The sequence below is a fragment of the Hyla sarda genome, chromosome 2 (genome assembly GCF_029499605.1).
Source record: "Hyla sarda isolate aHylSar1 chromosome 2, aHylSar1.hap1, whole genome shotgun sequence".
NCBI classification, from domain to species: domain Eukaryota; kingdom Metazoa; phylum Chordata; class Amphibia; order Anura; family Hylidae; genus Hyla; species Hyla sarda.
The window spans coordinates 159,519,831-159,532,391 of NC_079190.1; the positions used below are offsets into that span (position 1 = coordinate 159,519,831).

At 48.8% G+C, this 12,561-nt stretch overlaps 1 protein-coding gene across 5 annotated transcripts in view; it reads left to right on the top strand.

Moving 5' to 3' along the window:
- FARP1 (FERM, ARH/RhoGEF and pleckstrin domain protein 1) overlaps window positions 1-12,561 on the top strand; it is a 217,819-nt gene that overhangs the window by 183,477 nt on the left and 21,781 nt on the right. For all 5 annotated transcript variants that reach the window (XM_056555628.1, XM_056555629.1, XM_056555627.1 and 2 more), the window contains exon 19: window positions 11,990-12,120. In XM_056555628.1, coding sequence (XP_056411603.1) covers window positions 11,990-12,120 — 131 coding nt within the window. The remainder of the gene's footprint in view (window positions 1-11,989; window positions 12,121-12,561) is intronic.

A 12,561-nucleotide genomic window follows, 5' to 3' on the forward strand; every position in this document is an offset into this window, starting at 1 on the left:
CTGCTGACATCTCTGTCCATTTTAGAAACTGTCCAGAACAGCATATTGTCAGGAACCGGACTGGTATGCGGGTGGTGGATCCTCTGTGTCAGTGAGGCGATGACGTGGGCCGTACCAGGGGACCGGTTCTAAGAGGTTACTGGTTTTCACCAGAGGGTCTGGATACACAGGCTAGGGATACACACAAAACGCTTTCACAGGGCATTAGGGCAACAAGATCCGGCAAGGACAGGAAGGGGAAGTGGGTTTATATGTGTAGGGAGTGATTGGAACTGATTGGACCAGGCACCAATTAATTGTGCACTGTCCCTTTAAATCTGAGAGACCCGGCGCGCCCTAGAGAGCGGGGCCGTGCGCGCCGGGACTGAGCAGGAGGACGGGGCAGGTGAATGGAACGGGATGCGACCCGCGGGTAGGCACGTCCCGCCGCGCGGATCGCATCCCCGCCGGGGGACACAGAGCAGCGCTGACCGGGGCGCTGCAAGCAAGATCAGAACGCTGCGAGCGCACCGGGGGAGGAGCGGGACCCGGAGCACTCGGCGTTACAGTACCCCCCACCCTTAGGTCTCCCCCTCTTTTTGGAACCAAGAAATTTGTGGATATGCTCCTTGTCCAAAATATTGGCCTCCGGCTCCCAGGACCTCTCTTCAGGACCACAATTCTCCCAATCAACAATACATTTTTTTTTACCTTGGACGACCTTGAAGGCGAGGATATCCTTGACAGAGAAGACATCAGAGGAGCCAGAGACAGGAGCAGGAACAGTGACCTTGGGAGAAAAGTGGTTAAGTATGAGAGGTTTGAGAAGAGAAACATGGAAAGCTTAGGAATGCGAAGAGAAGAAGGAAGATGGAGCTTGTAGGAGACAGGGTTGATTTGATTTTAAATGGCCCAAGGTAACGAGGGCCCAGCTTGTAGCTAGGGACACGAAACCGTATGTATTTGGCAGAGAGCCACACTTTGTCACTGGGGGCAAAGACAGGAGGAGTTCTTCTCTTTTAATCCGCATGTCTCTGCATGCGAGAAGAGGCCAGTAAGAGCGACTCTTGAGTCTCCTTCTAGATAGAGGAGAAGTCCCGGGTTAATTCATCCACGGCAGGAACTCCAGATGAAGTGGGAATGGGGGGGGGGGGCAGTGGATGACGAAAAAATTGCTTTGGCAACTGTGGCGCAGAAGGAAGGCCAGGAAGTGGGATAAAATGGGCCATTTTGGAAAAGCGATCAACGACCACCCAAATGACAGTGTTGCCATGAGATAAAGGAAGGTCAGTGATAAAGTCCATGGCTACGTGAGACCAAGGCTGTTCAGGCATCGGCAGAGGAAGGAGAAGACCTGCAGGCTTCTGGCGTGGAGTCACGTCACGTGCACACACTGTACAGGCTCGTACGAAATCGGTCACATCTTTTTCCAGGGAGGACCACCAATAGTGTCGGGCAATCAACTATAGAGATTTTTTGATTCCAGCGTGACCAGCCAGATGGGAGGAATGGCCCCATTTGAGAGTGTGGAGGCGAAGACGTGGAGGAACATAAGTTTTTCCTGGAGGAATTGGCACCAGAGAAGCAGGAGCAGAAGAGATCAGACACTCAGGAGGTATGATGTGCTGAGGAAGAGTCTCGGCTTCTGAGGCATCGGTGGAATGTGATAGAGCATCAGCCCTGACATTCTTGTCTGCAGGACGAAAATGGCTTTGAAAATTGAAGCGGGCACAAAACAAGGACCATCTGGCCTGGCGAGGATTTAACCGCTGGGCGGATTGGAGATAAGACAGGTTTTTATGATCAGTGTAAATGGTGATGGGGTGAAGGGATCCCTCCAGGAGGTGTCTCAATTCCTCAAGTGCCAACTTGATGGCCAACAGTTCTCGGTCTCCTATAGAATAATTTATTTTCAGGAGGCGAAAAGGTTTTGGAGAAAAAACCGCAAGTGACGTTTTTTCCCTTGGCGGTTTATTGAAGAAGGACAGCTCCAGCTCCCACTGAGGAGGCGTCAGCCTCAAGGAAGAAAGGCTTCAGAGGATCTGGCCTGGACAAGACTGGTGCGGAAGCGAAGGCGGCCTTAAGGCGACTAAAAGCTTCATCTGCTTGGGGAGGCCAAGACCTCGGATTCGCGTTTTTTTTTGTCAGTGCCACAATGATGGTGGAGAAGTGGGGAATAAACTGACGATATTACTTAGCACGGATAGCACGGAGTCCAGAGGGGCATGGCCAATCCAAGACCGCGGAGAGCTTGTCAGGATCCATTTGAAGACCTTGTCCAGAGACTTGGTACCCCAGGAAAGGAAGACAGCTGCGTTCAAAAAGGCATTTTTCAAACTTGCCATTAAAGATGATTTACACGAAGGCGCTGGAGCACTTGACGGACATGGAGCTGGTGTTCCTCTAGGTTGGAGGAAAAAATTAGGATGTCGTCTAGATAGACAACAACACAGGTATACTGTAAGTCCCGAAAAATTTCATTGACAAAGTCTTGAAATACTGCAGGGGCGTTGCAAAGGCCAAATGGCATGACGAGAGAAGTGGCCATCTCTGGTGTTAAAAGCGGTTTTCCACTCATCTCCTTCTCGAATTCTGTTGAGGTTATAAGCGCTCCTGAGGTCGAGTTTAGTGAAAATTTTTGCTCCGCGCAGATGGTCAAAGAGTTCCGAGATGAGAGGCAGAGGGTAGCGGTTTTTGTACGGTGATTTTATTGAGGCCACGATAGTCAATGCAGGGGCGTAGTGAACAGTCCTTCTTGGCAACGAAGAAGAACCCCGCTCCGGCTGGAGAAGAAGACTTCCTGATGAAACCTTTCTTTAGATTCTCCTGTATGTATTCTGTCATGGCCTTAGTTTCGGGAGCGGAGAGAGGGTAAATTCTGCCACAGGGTGGTGTGGTACCAGGAAGCAAGTCGATAGGGCAGTCGTAGGGTCTATGTGGTGGTAAGGCCGGGCAATGGAGTAGCGATGGAGACTTGGCTGGTTGGTACAGACTTGAGGCAATGTTTGTGGCAGGAAGAGCCTCAGGATTTAATGTCCCCAGTGGTCCAGTCGAGGGTAGGAGTGTGACGCTGGAGCCAGGGCAAGCCAAGAAGGATGTCAGAGGTACAGTTAGGCAAAACAAAAAATTCTATTTTTTCTTAACGCACGGTGCAGTCCAGTCTTTCCCCGTTTACAGAAGAAATGAAGAAGGGTTTGATGAGATGGGTAACAGGAATGTTGAATCTGTTGATAAATAAGGCTTCAATAAAGTTTCCTGCAGATCCTGAGTCCAGGAAGGCCACCGCAGAAAAGGAGGAATTAGCGGATGGAGAAATCCGCACTGGAATAGTCAGACGTGGAGAGGATGAATTCACACATAGTAACGCCTCTCCCACGTTAACTATGTGCGTGCGTTTCCCTGACGCGGAGGGGGCGAATAGGGCAGTCCTTAAGGAAATGTTCAGTACTAGCGCAGTATAGGCACAAATTTCCATTTCTGCGGCATGTCCTCTCTTCTTGGGTCAGGCGAGACCAATCCACTTGCATAGCCTCCTCGGCGGGAGGCACAGGAGTAGGTTGCAAAGGACTCTGGATGAGAGGTGCCAAGCGAGAAAACCGCCTGGTACGAACAAGATCCTTTTCTTGGCGGAGCTTCTGGCGTCTTTCCGAGAAACGCATATCAATGCGGGTGGCCAACTGGATAAGTTCAGGCAAGGTAGCGGGAATTTCTGCGCGACCTTATTTAAAGGTCGCGCAGAGGGCCTCATTGTTTCAAGCTAGCTCAGAGGCGAAGGTGCGGAACTGGATGGCGTATTCACTGAAGAGGCTTGGGACTCAGTGGGAGGTGTTATCATCTGGGACTCGGCCACACGTCATTATAGCTGGGCGGAGCTGCCGCCCGGCTCATGAATATTCATGAACTTATCCTCGCGGTCCTCCCCACCAGACCTAGAATTAGACTACGAGGATAAGTTAATGAATATTCATGAGCCAGGCGGTAGCTCCGCCCAGCTAGAATGACGTGTGGCCGAGTCCCAGATGATAACACCTCCCACTGAGTCCCAAGCCAGGGAATAACAGAAAACTAAAAATAAAGATATCTTAAGAACCACTGAACCATTTTTAACCAGGTAAGGAGCATTTTAATCAGGATCACCCGCACTACAAGCCTATGTAACAGGTTTAGTGCGGGTGATTCTGATGACAGATTTCTTTTAAAAAATCTTAATCCTTCCAGTACTTATCAGATGCTGAAGTTGAGTTGTTCTTTTCTGTCTGACCACAGTGCGTTCTGCTGACATCTTTGTCTGTCTCAGGAACTGTCTAGAGAAGTAGAGGTTTGCTATGGGAATTTTCTCCTACTCTGGACAGTTACAGACCGACAGACAGAGGTGTCAGCAGAGAGCACTGTGGTCAGACTGAAAAGAGCAACTCAACTTTAGCTGATAAGTACTGGAAGGATTAAGATTTTTTAATGGAAGTAATTTACAAATCTGTTTAATTTTCTGGAGCCAGTTGATATGAAAAAATATAGTTTTTCACTGGAATATCCCTTTAGCAATCGAGCACTTAAAACATATATCAATGTAATGCAATATTGTAATGCAATGTGTGTAAAAAAAAGTTTTAAAAAATATTAAAAAATCCTCCCCCTAATAAAAGTTCAAATCACCCCCCTTTTCCCATTGTTCAAATAAAACACTGTAAAAAAAAACATATTGGGTATTGCCGCATGTGTAATTGTCTGAACTATTAAATCATGATGTTCCTGATGCTGCATGGTAAAAGGTGTAAACGCAAAAAAATTCTAAACAACAAAATTGCTGATTTTTTGTCACATTACAGCGTAATAATAAGTGATCAAAAGGTCATATGTATGCAAAAGTGGTAATGTTAAAAACTACAGCTCATGGTGCAAAAAATAAACCCTAACATAGCTCTGTAGGTGGATAAATAAGAAAGTTATAGGGGTCAGAACATGGCATTAAACAAACTTTTTTTTAAATTAAGTTTCCAATTTTTTTTTTGTTTGGTATCATTGAAATCGTACTGACCAATCAAATAAAGCTAGAATGTCAGATTTACATTATTGTGAACCTTGAAAAAATTATTGCCCCACAAAATTGCGCAATTCCATATTTTTTTGACATGCATATATATTATTTTATGGCTCCATAACACATTATATGATAATATAAAATGCACCAATGAAATGTACAACTTGTCCTGCAAATAAGAAGGGGTTAATGGAATTGTACCCCATATTGTTAATGGCTAAAGTGGATTCATCAGTGGTTTGGGCCAGTACCATATGTGGATACAGTTCATGTACTGTTGGTTCCCTGCAGCAGCTCATATGCTCTATTTAATCACAGTAGATTTATTGTATTTGTTATCTTTTACAAGATGTTCTTATTTCTCAGTCGCTCTTCATTGGGGGACAAGGATACTGATAGGTATATGCTCTTTCCACTACGAGGCGCTGACACTAGGAAAAAAAAGTCGGCTCCTCCCTGTCAGGACATACCCGCCCTCTGGAAGTGAGGTAATCATTTTTAGCTAGTGTCAGTAGGAGGCAAGACACAGGTCTGGTCTCCCTTTTGTTTCCCTTTTTCAGATGGGGGTTCAGGAGCATGGTGCTACTTGTTCCCCCATATGCGACAAAGGGGCACGGAACTTAAGACTATGGGCCTTCAACCCCTGATCACCAATGGCCAGCACCTGGAGGTTGTACCCTGGGTCCGGGTCCCCCACTGCCCCTGCTCGCTCTGCTATCTTAGCCTGGTATGATACAGCGTGGCCATAAGCTGGTTGAAGACGTCTGAGGTGAGTATAGAAGATGGTGTCTACATGTGAGTATGTACCCCCCTTCCTCTTTAAAATATGTATAGAGAGAGGATACAAAAAAAGGGGGGGGGGGGACAGCGCCTCGTGTAATCCTTTGGGTACAGGGGATGTTCACTGAGCATCTGAATTATGGACTCTCTCCGGTTTGACCTTGAAAGTAAGCATATCACCCCTAAATGCAGGGTATCCTTGGGATTGCAGGCCGTGGGAGCTTGATAGGGAATTGTGTCATCAGGTCCAGTAATAAATCTATAAAGAAAATTGAAAAAGACTCCAAAGAATGGTGCTATCCCATAAAAAGCAGAGGTCCATAATCTTGATTTAGCAAACCGTACTTTATTGGAAGGACAGTCTGCATGTACATCAAAAACAAGAAGAGTTTCGGGTATTATCCTATCCTGTCTGCAATTGATAAAGGGTAGGATAATACCAGATAATGGGTAGGATAATATTACCTTTAATACTGCTTTTTATGGGATAGCGCCATTCTTTGGAGTCTTTTTCAATTTTCTTCATATCTTTAATATATGGACTCTGTCCTTTGTTTGGAGGACTTATGTGTGGGGCTAGCTCGGGGTCTCCTGGGGGGGGTTGTGTGTTCTGCATACTAGGTCCTAGAGGACAGCCGCTGGCCCTTTGCAGTGGCTCCCTCCGCAGGTGTTTTCCTTCTTAGCTCTTCTTAGCTCACCTCTGAACTGCCTTGCTGTTCCTCCGCTCCACCCTCCACCTGCTGCCTCATCTTTCATCCCCCCCCCCCCCCCCCCCCACTGCGGGGAGAGGGCGGTATTCAGCCGGCGGGAGTTCAGGGGGTTATGGCGGTGCGTGGCTCCGCCCTTCTTCTTCCCCTCAGCCAGCAAGCAAACCGGGAAGCCAGGCAGCTCCTCTCCAGGTGCACACGCTGTACAGGTCATCTTTATGACCGGCGGGTTCTTACCTCCAACCTTTATTCTAGCTCCGTCCCTCCACCATTGCAGAGGTCAGCGGCGCTCCATAGACAGAGCGGTATCGCTGGCCTCCCTAAGCACAGCCCGGCGGGAGCACTTCTAGCCGGCCCGCTCTTCTGGCCTCTTAGCTGTGATCAGCTGCTTTGCAGGCGCTTCTATAGCGCACTGCTCCGAGCCGTCACCACTACTGAGGCTGCCCACATGCGTGCTGCTCATGGAGTGGGCGGCCAACCCCCCCTCCCTTAATAGTTCATGCGGCCAATCACAGCACAGGGCGCATTGCTCCCCACGCTTCCTTCCTGCTATGTTCATTACAATCGCGCGCACAAAAATGCGCTTTCTGACCATTTGGTGGCACTTGGCGCCCTCCTGTGGTCGTTAATTGAATTGTCTTAATTTCCATTTCTTCTTGTGGGGTCTGTCTTGACATGCAATAGCTATTACAGGCCTGTAATATCTGTTCTTATCAGCTTAATATCTGCTAGGCTTCTTTTCTAGGGACTGTATATAGGGGCCGCTTTCTTGCCCTATCGCCTCATATGGGCCCCGATGTGGCAAATTACCTTGAGTCAGATACGGTACACCTCTGGCATACTATTTTCTGCTGGGTTCTCCCTCTGTCAGGGAAGCATACGCCATTAGCGGGTCATTGCCAGAGATTCACGATCCCCCGGAAGTTATGGGGGATACAGTCTGTGACTTTTCTCCCCTATCGCTGGGTACCATACCATGTCTTCATGCCCTCTGCCAAATTCTGGCTTCCTCCCTCCCCCCCCCCCCCCCCCCTGCCATGAATGGCACTGGCCAGATCCCCATTTGCATTCCTGATGGATGCTACGAACACTTTGGCTGTCATGTTCTCTGGTCATCCATCAAAGGGGTGTTCTTGGTGTGTGCATGCTATATGTCCCTGCTATATGTCCCTCCACCACAGGCTGCCACATCGCTGGCTAGTGCTCTTGATCCGGGGAAGTGAGGACCTGATATCATTAGGCCAGACAGTAGTCTTGCCTGTCACTCATCTCACAGCTGCCGCATTACGATTCACACTACTAGTGCGAGGTGTGTGATGGAGTGACCTGTTGTATACTATGGACTCATACCAGCAAGCCAGACTGTGGTCGGCATGGTTTCCTCTGCCGTTTTTCACTCATCACACGGCTGAGGCATCTGCGGCTGGAGTTCCTGTTCCCCTCTGCGGTGTGGTCCGAAGAAGTGCCCCAACGTGTCCTATGGACCCTATTTGGGGTGAAGGGGATAAAATCCATCGCTACTCAGCCTGCCCCGATCTCCCAGGGTGACAGGGATACTATCCATGGCTCCTAGGCCTCCCCTCCCTCCCACATGCGACAGAGAGGCATAGTGTTCGCATATCTGGCTGTCGTCCCCTTTTCGCCAGCGTCCGAAGGTGTACTGGTTTATCAGACTGTTGTTTGCACGTGCATGGCCAGGTTTTCCGTACCTTTCTGCTGGTCTGAGGAATCTGGATGAGGGTTCCTGCAGGTACTTGGACTGATGCCAGTCAGCCAGACTTTCATCTGCTGGGTCTCCTACATTGCCGGGTTGTCTGTTCCATTGGCCGGACTCCAGAACCCACTTCTTGTGGGAAGGTCTGATGGAGGAGTCCTGTACGTTCAGGAATCTTTTACCAGTCAGCCAGACAGTTGTCTGCATGGTTTACTGCTACGTCGGGTCATCTACCATACACTTCCCACGCAGTGGACGGAAGTTCAGGTAACCCTCTGCCAGGGTGTAGTTTAGAGTGAATCCCCCCATATTGCTCCATGTGCCATACACAATGCACCGCATACTATTTTGCAGGGTTCCCTACTCTACCAGGTCCCTCCCTACATGTCTGCAGCTCTCAGGTTGAAGACTGGTACCCCACTTTTGGTGTGTGATTCTGCATGCAGGACCAGGTGTGGCCATGGTCCCTATTCCAGATAGCCAGACTGTCTGCATGGTTTTTCTGATTCACCAGGTCACCTTTCCCATTCCTGCTGCTCCCGCGACTGCAGTCCAGTGACTCACTTTCCATGTGAAGTTCCACAAAGTGTGTAAACTGTGGGTTCCTTGGGCCTTTTATACCGGTAAGTCAGCCTGTGCCTGCATGTTTCCTGACCCGCATGCATTTTCCATCTGCGAATGCAGTCCTGGTGTGTGACACCATTAGGAGATGGGGTGTGGGTGTCTCCTGCAGGTTCCATGGCCTTTCACAGCAACTGCAGCACTCTCTATTCCCCTTTCCAAGTGTGCCACGTTGGTCAGCTAGGGGCATGGTTGTGTCACACTGTTGGGTGCTGAGCCCGTTTTCCATACTGCCGAATTTTTTGAGGTCTGCGGTTTCTTCGTGTCTGCTTTCTTGGTACCCCACTACTATCGTGAGGTAACCATGTCGGTGTCCCTACATATGCTATGGCCTCTCTGCACGTGTAGAGCCCACCTTCCCTTCTGTGGGGTGTGCCTCGGTCCTTCCGGTAATCTTGTTACCACAGGTCTGCGGCGGTTGAACTCCTCTGTTCTGGCATGGGTCCTGAGGGGGCGACGCCGTCAGTTCAGCATCCCCCTATGCCTCCAGGTATCTTCCTGGGTTCCTGTGCAAGGTGGCTCGGGTGCCTTCTCTGTCGCCTTAGACTCGACCGCGATGGTTCTCTTGGCACCCATCTGGTCCAGGGTTTCACCCCAATGGGGGTTCCTCTCAACACTTTGGTTGTTGTGTGCTTGTGCTTCTTACTGGCATTTGTAGTCACGTCTTGTGTTTTTGCTCTGCACCAGTGTTTGGGATTTCACATTTGATCCTCCATTCCTCCATATGTTCTTGCAGGATTCCTGGGGGTTTTGTCCACCCAGTACTTTGTTTTGTTGCTGTAGGGCGGCATTCTGCTGTTCCTTCAGTGCCTGGCGCACTTGACATTCCCCCTTCCACAGGGGGTATGGGGATTAGGGAGCTTGACATGGTCAGTGCTTGAGTTTCATCTTGACCACCCCTTGTTTTCCCCTCCACTTGGGGGACTGTTTTGCGGAGCGCTTTCTATTGCCAAGATGGAGCCGTCCCTCTCTTCCCACTATATGGTGGGATATCTGGCGGGGCCCTGTTTTTTTGCTGCGAGCATTCAGCAGAGCTTTTTTTTACCCTTTGCTTGTTTGCTGACTGCCCACTATTGCAGCCTGGCTCTTTTCCAGTTTCTTGGTTATTTACTGCTGCCTTGCAGCCTTGGTCTTCTCCTCTGTTGGAAGAGATTATGCAGTCATGTATGGATCAGCGACAGCGGGTCTAGCCACCGTCAGTTGTTTGGGTCCTGCCATTGCTCTCCTCCTCCCCCGGCGTAATCTCCTTGGAGGGTGTGTTCATCCTTCCCTTTGACAGCTTCACTTGTGCTGCATTGACACCACAGTCTTCTGGGGTAACCTTCCTGTGCCCAGAACCTGGGAGTCACTGCTGGTTTCCTTTTTGTTCCCCCTCCATTCCCGTTCGGACGGGACGTTGCCTCGCAGTGCTCTGGTGCTCTCAGACTGCTGGGATCCAAGACCGGTTAGTCTCCTTGTCTTGTCTTGGACACTATCCTAGGATGCTGTGGTATGCCTTCTTTGCTAGGTCGGCCCCCCTGATTTTTGGGCCTTAGTGATGGTTGAGGTCTCGGGCATGTGTAGCGATCCTGCCCAGACTTCTCTGTGATTCCATTTGTGGGGCCGTCTCTCCATACCGCACTTCTTCTTGTCTCGACACGGAAGTTTGTCACCCGGAGCTTTTCTCGGCCGTTGGGTTTCCTTACACTTCCAGCGCACGTCTTCCAGGTGCTTCGGAAACCTCCAGTTCCCATGTCTGTCGCTCTGGTTTTCCGGGATGCTCTTTTTCAGTGTGTTCCACTCCTTTTTTGGCTATTCTTACCTTCTGTCTCCTCCTTTGGACTCCATGTACTCCCGAGATGGAGGGCATTCCGGTCATCTGGATTCTACCAGTTGAGCTAATTTTGCCTCCCAATGTGCTCGCAGCGGGCCCCTGGGACAGGGGTTTTGGGTCTGCTGATGTACAGGTCATTGTTATGTGCCAGAACTCACTAGAGCCGGTTTCCATCTTTCCTTTTTTCAGTAATTTTCTGGTCTCCACCTTCTGTGCTCGCCTTCTGCTCCGGCATACGGTGCTCTACCTGACATTTTTCGGCCATGTTCTCTTGATGCGGTTGTCTCTGGAGGGGGTTCTCTTGTTGTGCCCTTTTTTCCATTTTTGTTTTCCAGTTGAGCTTGCCCTCTGTCTGGTTCTGTGTTCCTTGGAGTTCATTTCCCACCTCCTTCCTGGATGGTTCCTGCCCATCTGGCTGCCTGGTCGACCTTTTTCCTGTCTCTCTTTATGCAGGTTCTCTGCATAGGACGGTCCCTTCCTTTGGCGTTCTAGTCTATCTCCATGGTCGATGGGATCTTCCAGGAGCTCAGTTTCTGGGCCTCGGTTTTCTCTGGCCCGGGGTCTCGTCCGCAGACCTTATGAATGAGTGGGTTCAGTCTCTGGACTGATTGCCTTTCTCTGGTGGTTGTTATTCCCACCCTTGGGGACTGCTTTGGTAAGTCCCATCAGTATCGGTGTCCCCCAATGAAGAGCGTCCGAGAAAAGGAGATTTTTTTGGTACTCGCCATAAAATCTCTCTCGTAGTCTTCATTGGGGGACACCGCACCCACCCATTTCTTTCTTCTTGTGCGGATACTCTTTTCCGGTTGTTGGGTTTTTATCCGGGATTCTTTTCTAGGGTCCTTCGGACATGTTTCTTTGTTGGCTTCTCCTACTGCTTTGTGAGAAAACTGATTATCTCACTTCCAGTGGGCGGGTATATCCTGCCAGGGAGGAGCTGGCTTTTTTTCCCTAGTGTCAGCGCCTCCAAGTGGCAAGAGCATATACCCATCAGTATCAGTGTCCCCCAATAAAGACTATGAGAAAGAGGTTTTACAGTGAGTACAAAAGATCTCCTTTTTTGTTGACTATTGTATAATAGCGTGTTATTACAAAATGGAACTTGACCTGAAACCAAAAGAATTTTGAACTATTTATGAGAACATAAAACAATAGACTTTTAATTCAGTGCTTACTAGAAAACATAGATATTGCAGCACATTCCCATATACTACATATACTCAAGACTTCAATGTTTCTCTTTTGCTTCTGCTATGCTTACATTTAGTTCCCAAAATGTCACTAAGAACTTGCCTAGGTCATTACCTTATAGTTAAGTCGCATTTTCTTTCTAACAGCTGCGCTTGCTGAGATCTCTGAAATGGTAGCTCAACTTGATGGGACAATGATAAAGATGGAAAACTTTCAGAAACTACATGAACTTAGAAAAGATGTGACAGGCATTGACAACCTGGTAATACCTGGAAGAGTAAGTGTTTGCCTCCAATAAGTAGTAATACTCATATGCTATATGCCTTTGTACATCCTCAACTGTTTTATACATTGCTTAGGAGTGAACAACTCAGAATTCTTGCTTTTTTTTCTTGTTCTGGACCAAACCACAAATATAATGAAATTCTTAAATGGGCACTGTCAGTTACAAGAACTTTTTATATGTTGTACATCTTGGCAAAACATTAACCTTTCTAATATACTTCACAAGAAAATTATATTTCCTTTTTATAGAAATCATAGCTTATAAAATCATGGTTTTGTTCAAGCTGAAGCACAGGCAGGGGCGGACTGACCGGCCGGTCCATTCGGCCATGGTCCGAAGGCCCGGCCAGGTAAAGGACCCGCTGCAGCTGCTGAGGATTCAGGACACTTGTCCCGAATCCCCAGTCAGACAAGCGCTACTTTCAGGTGATGT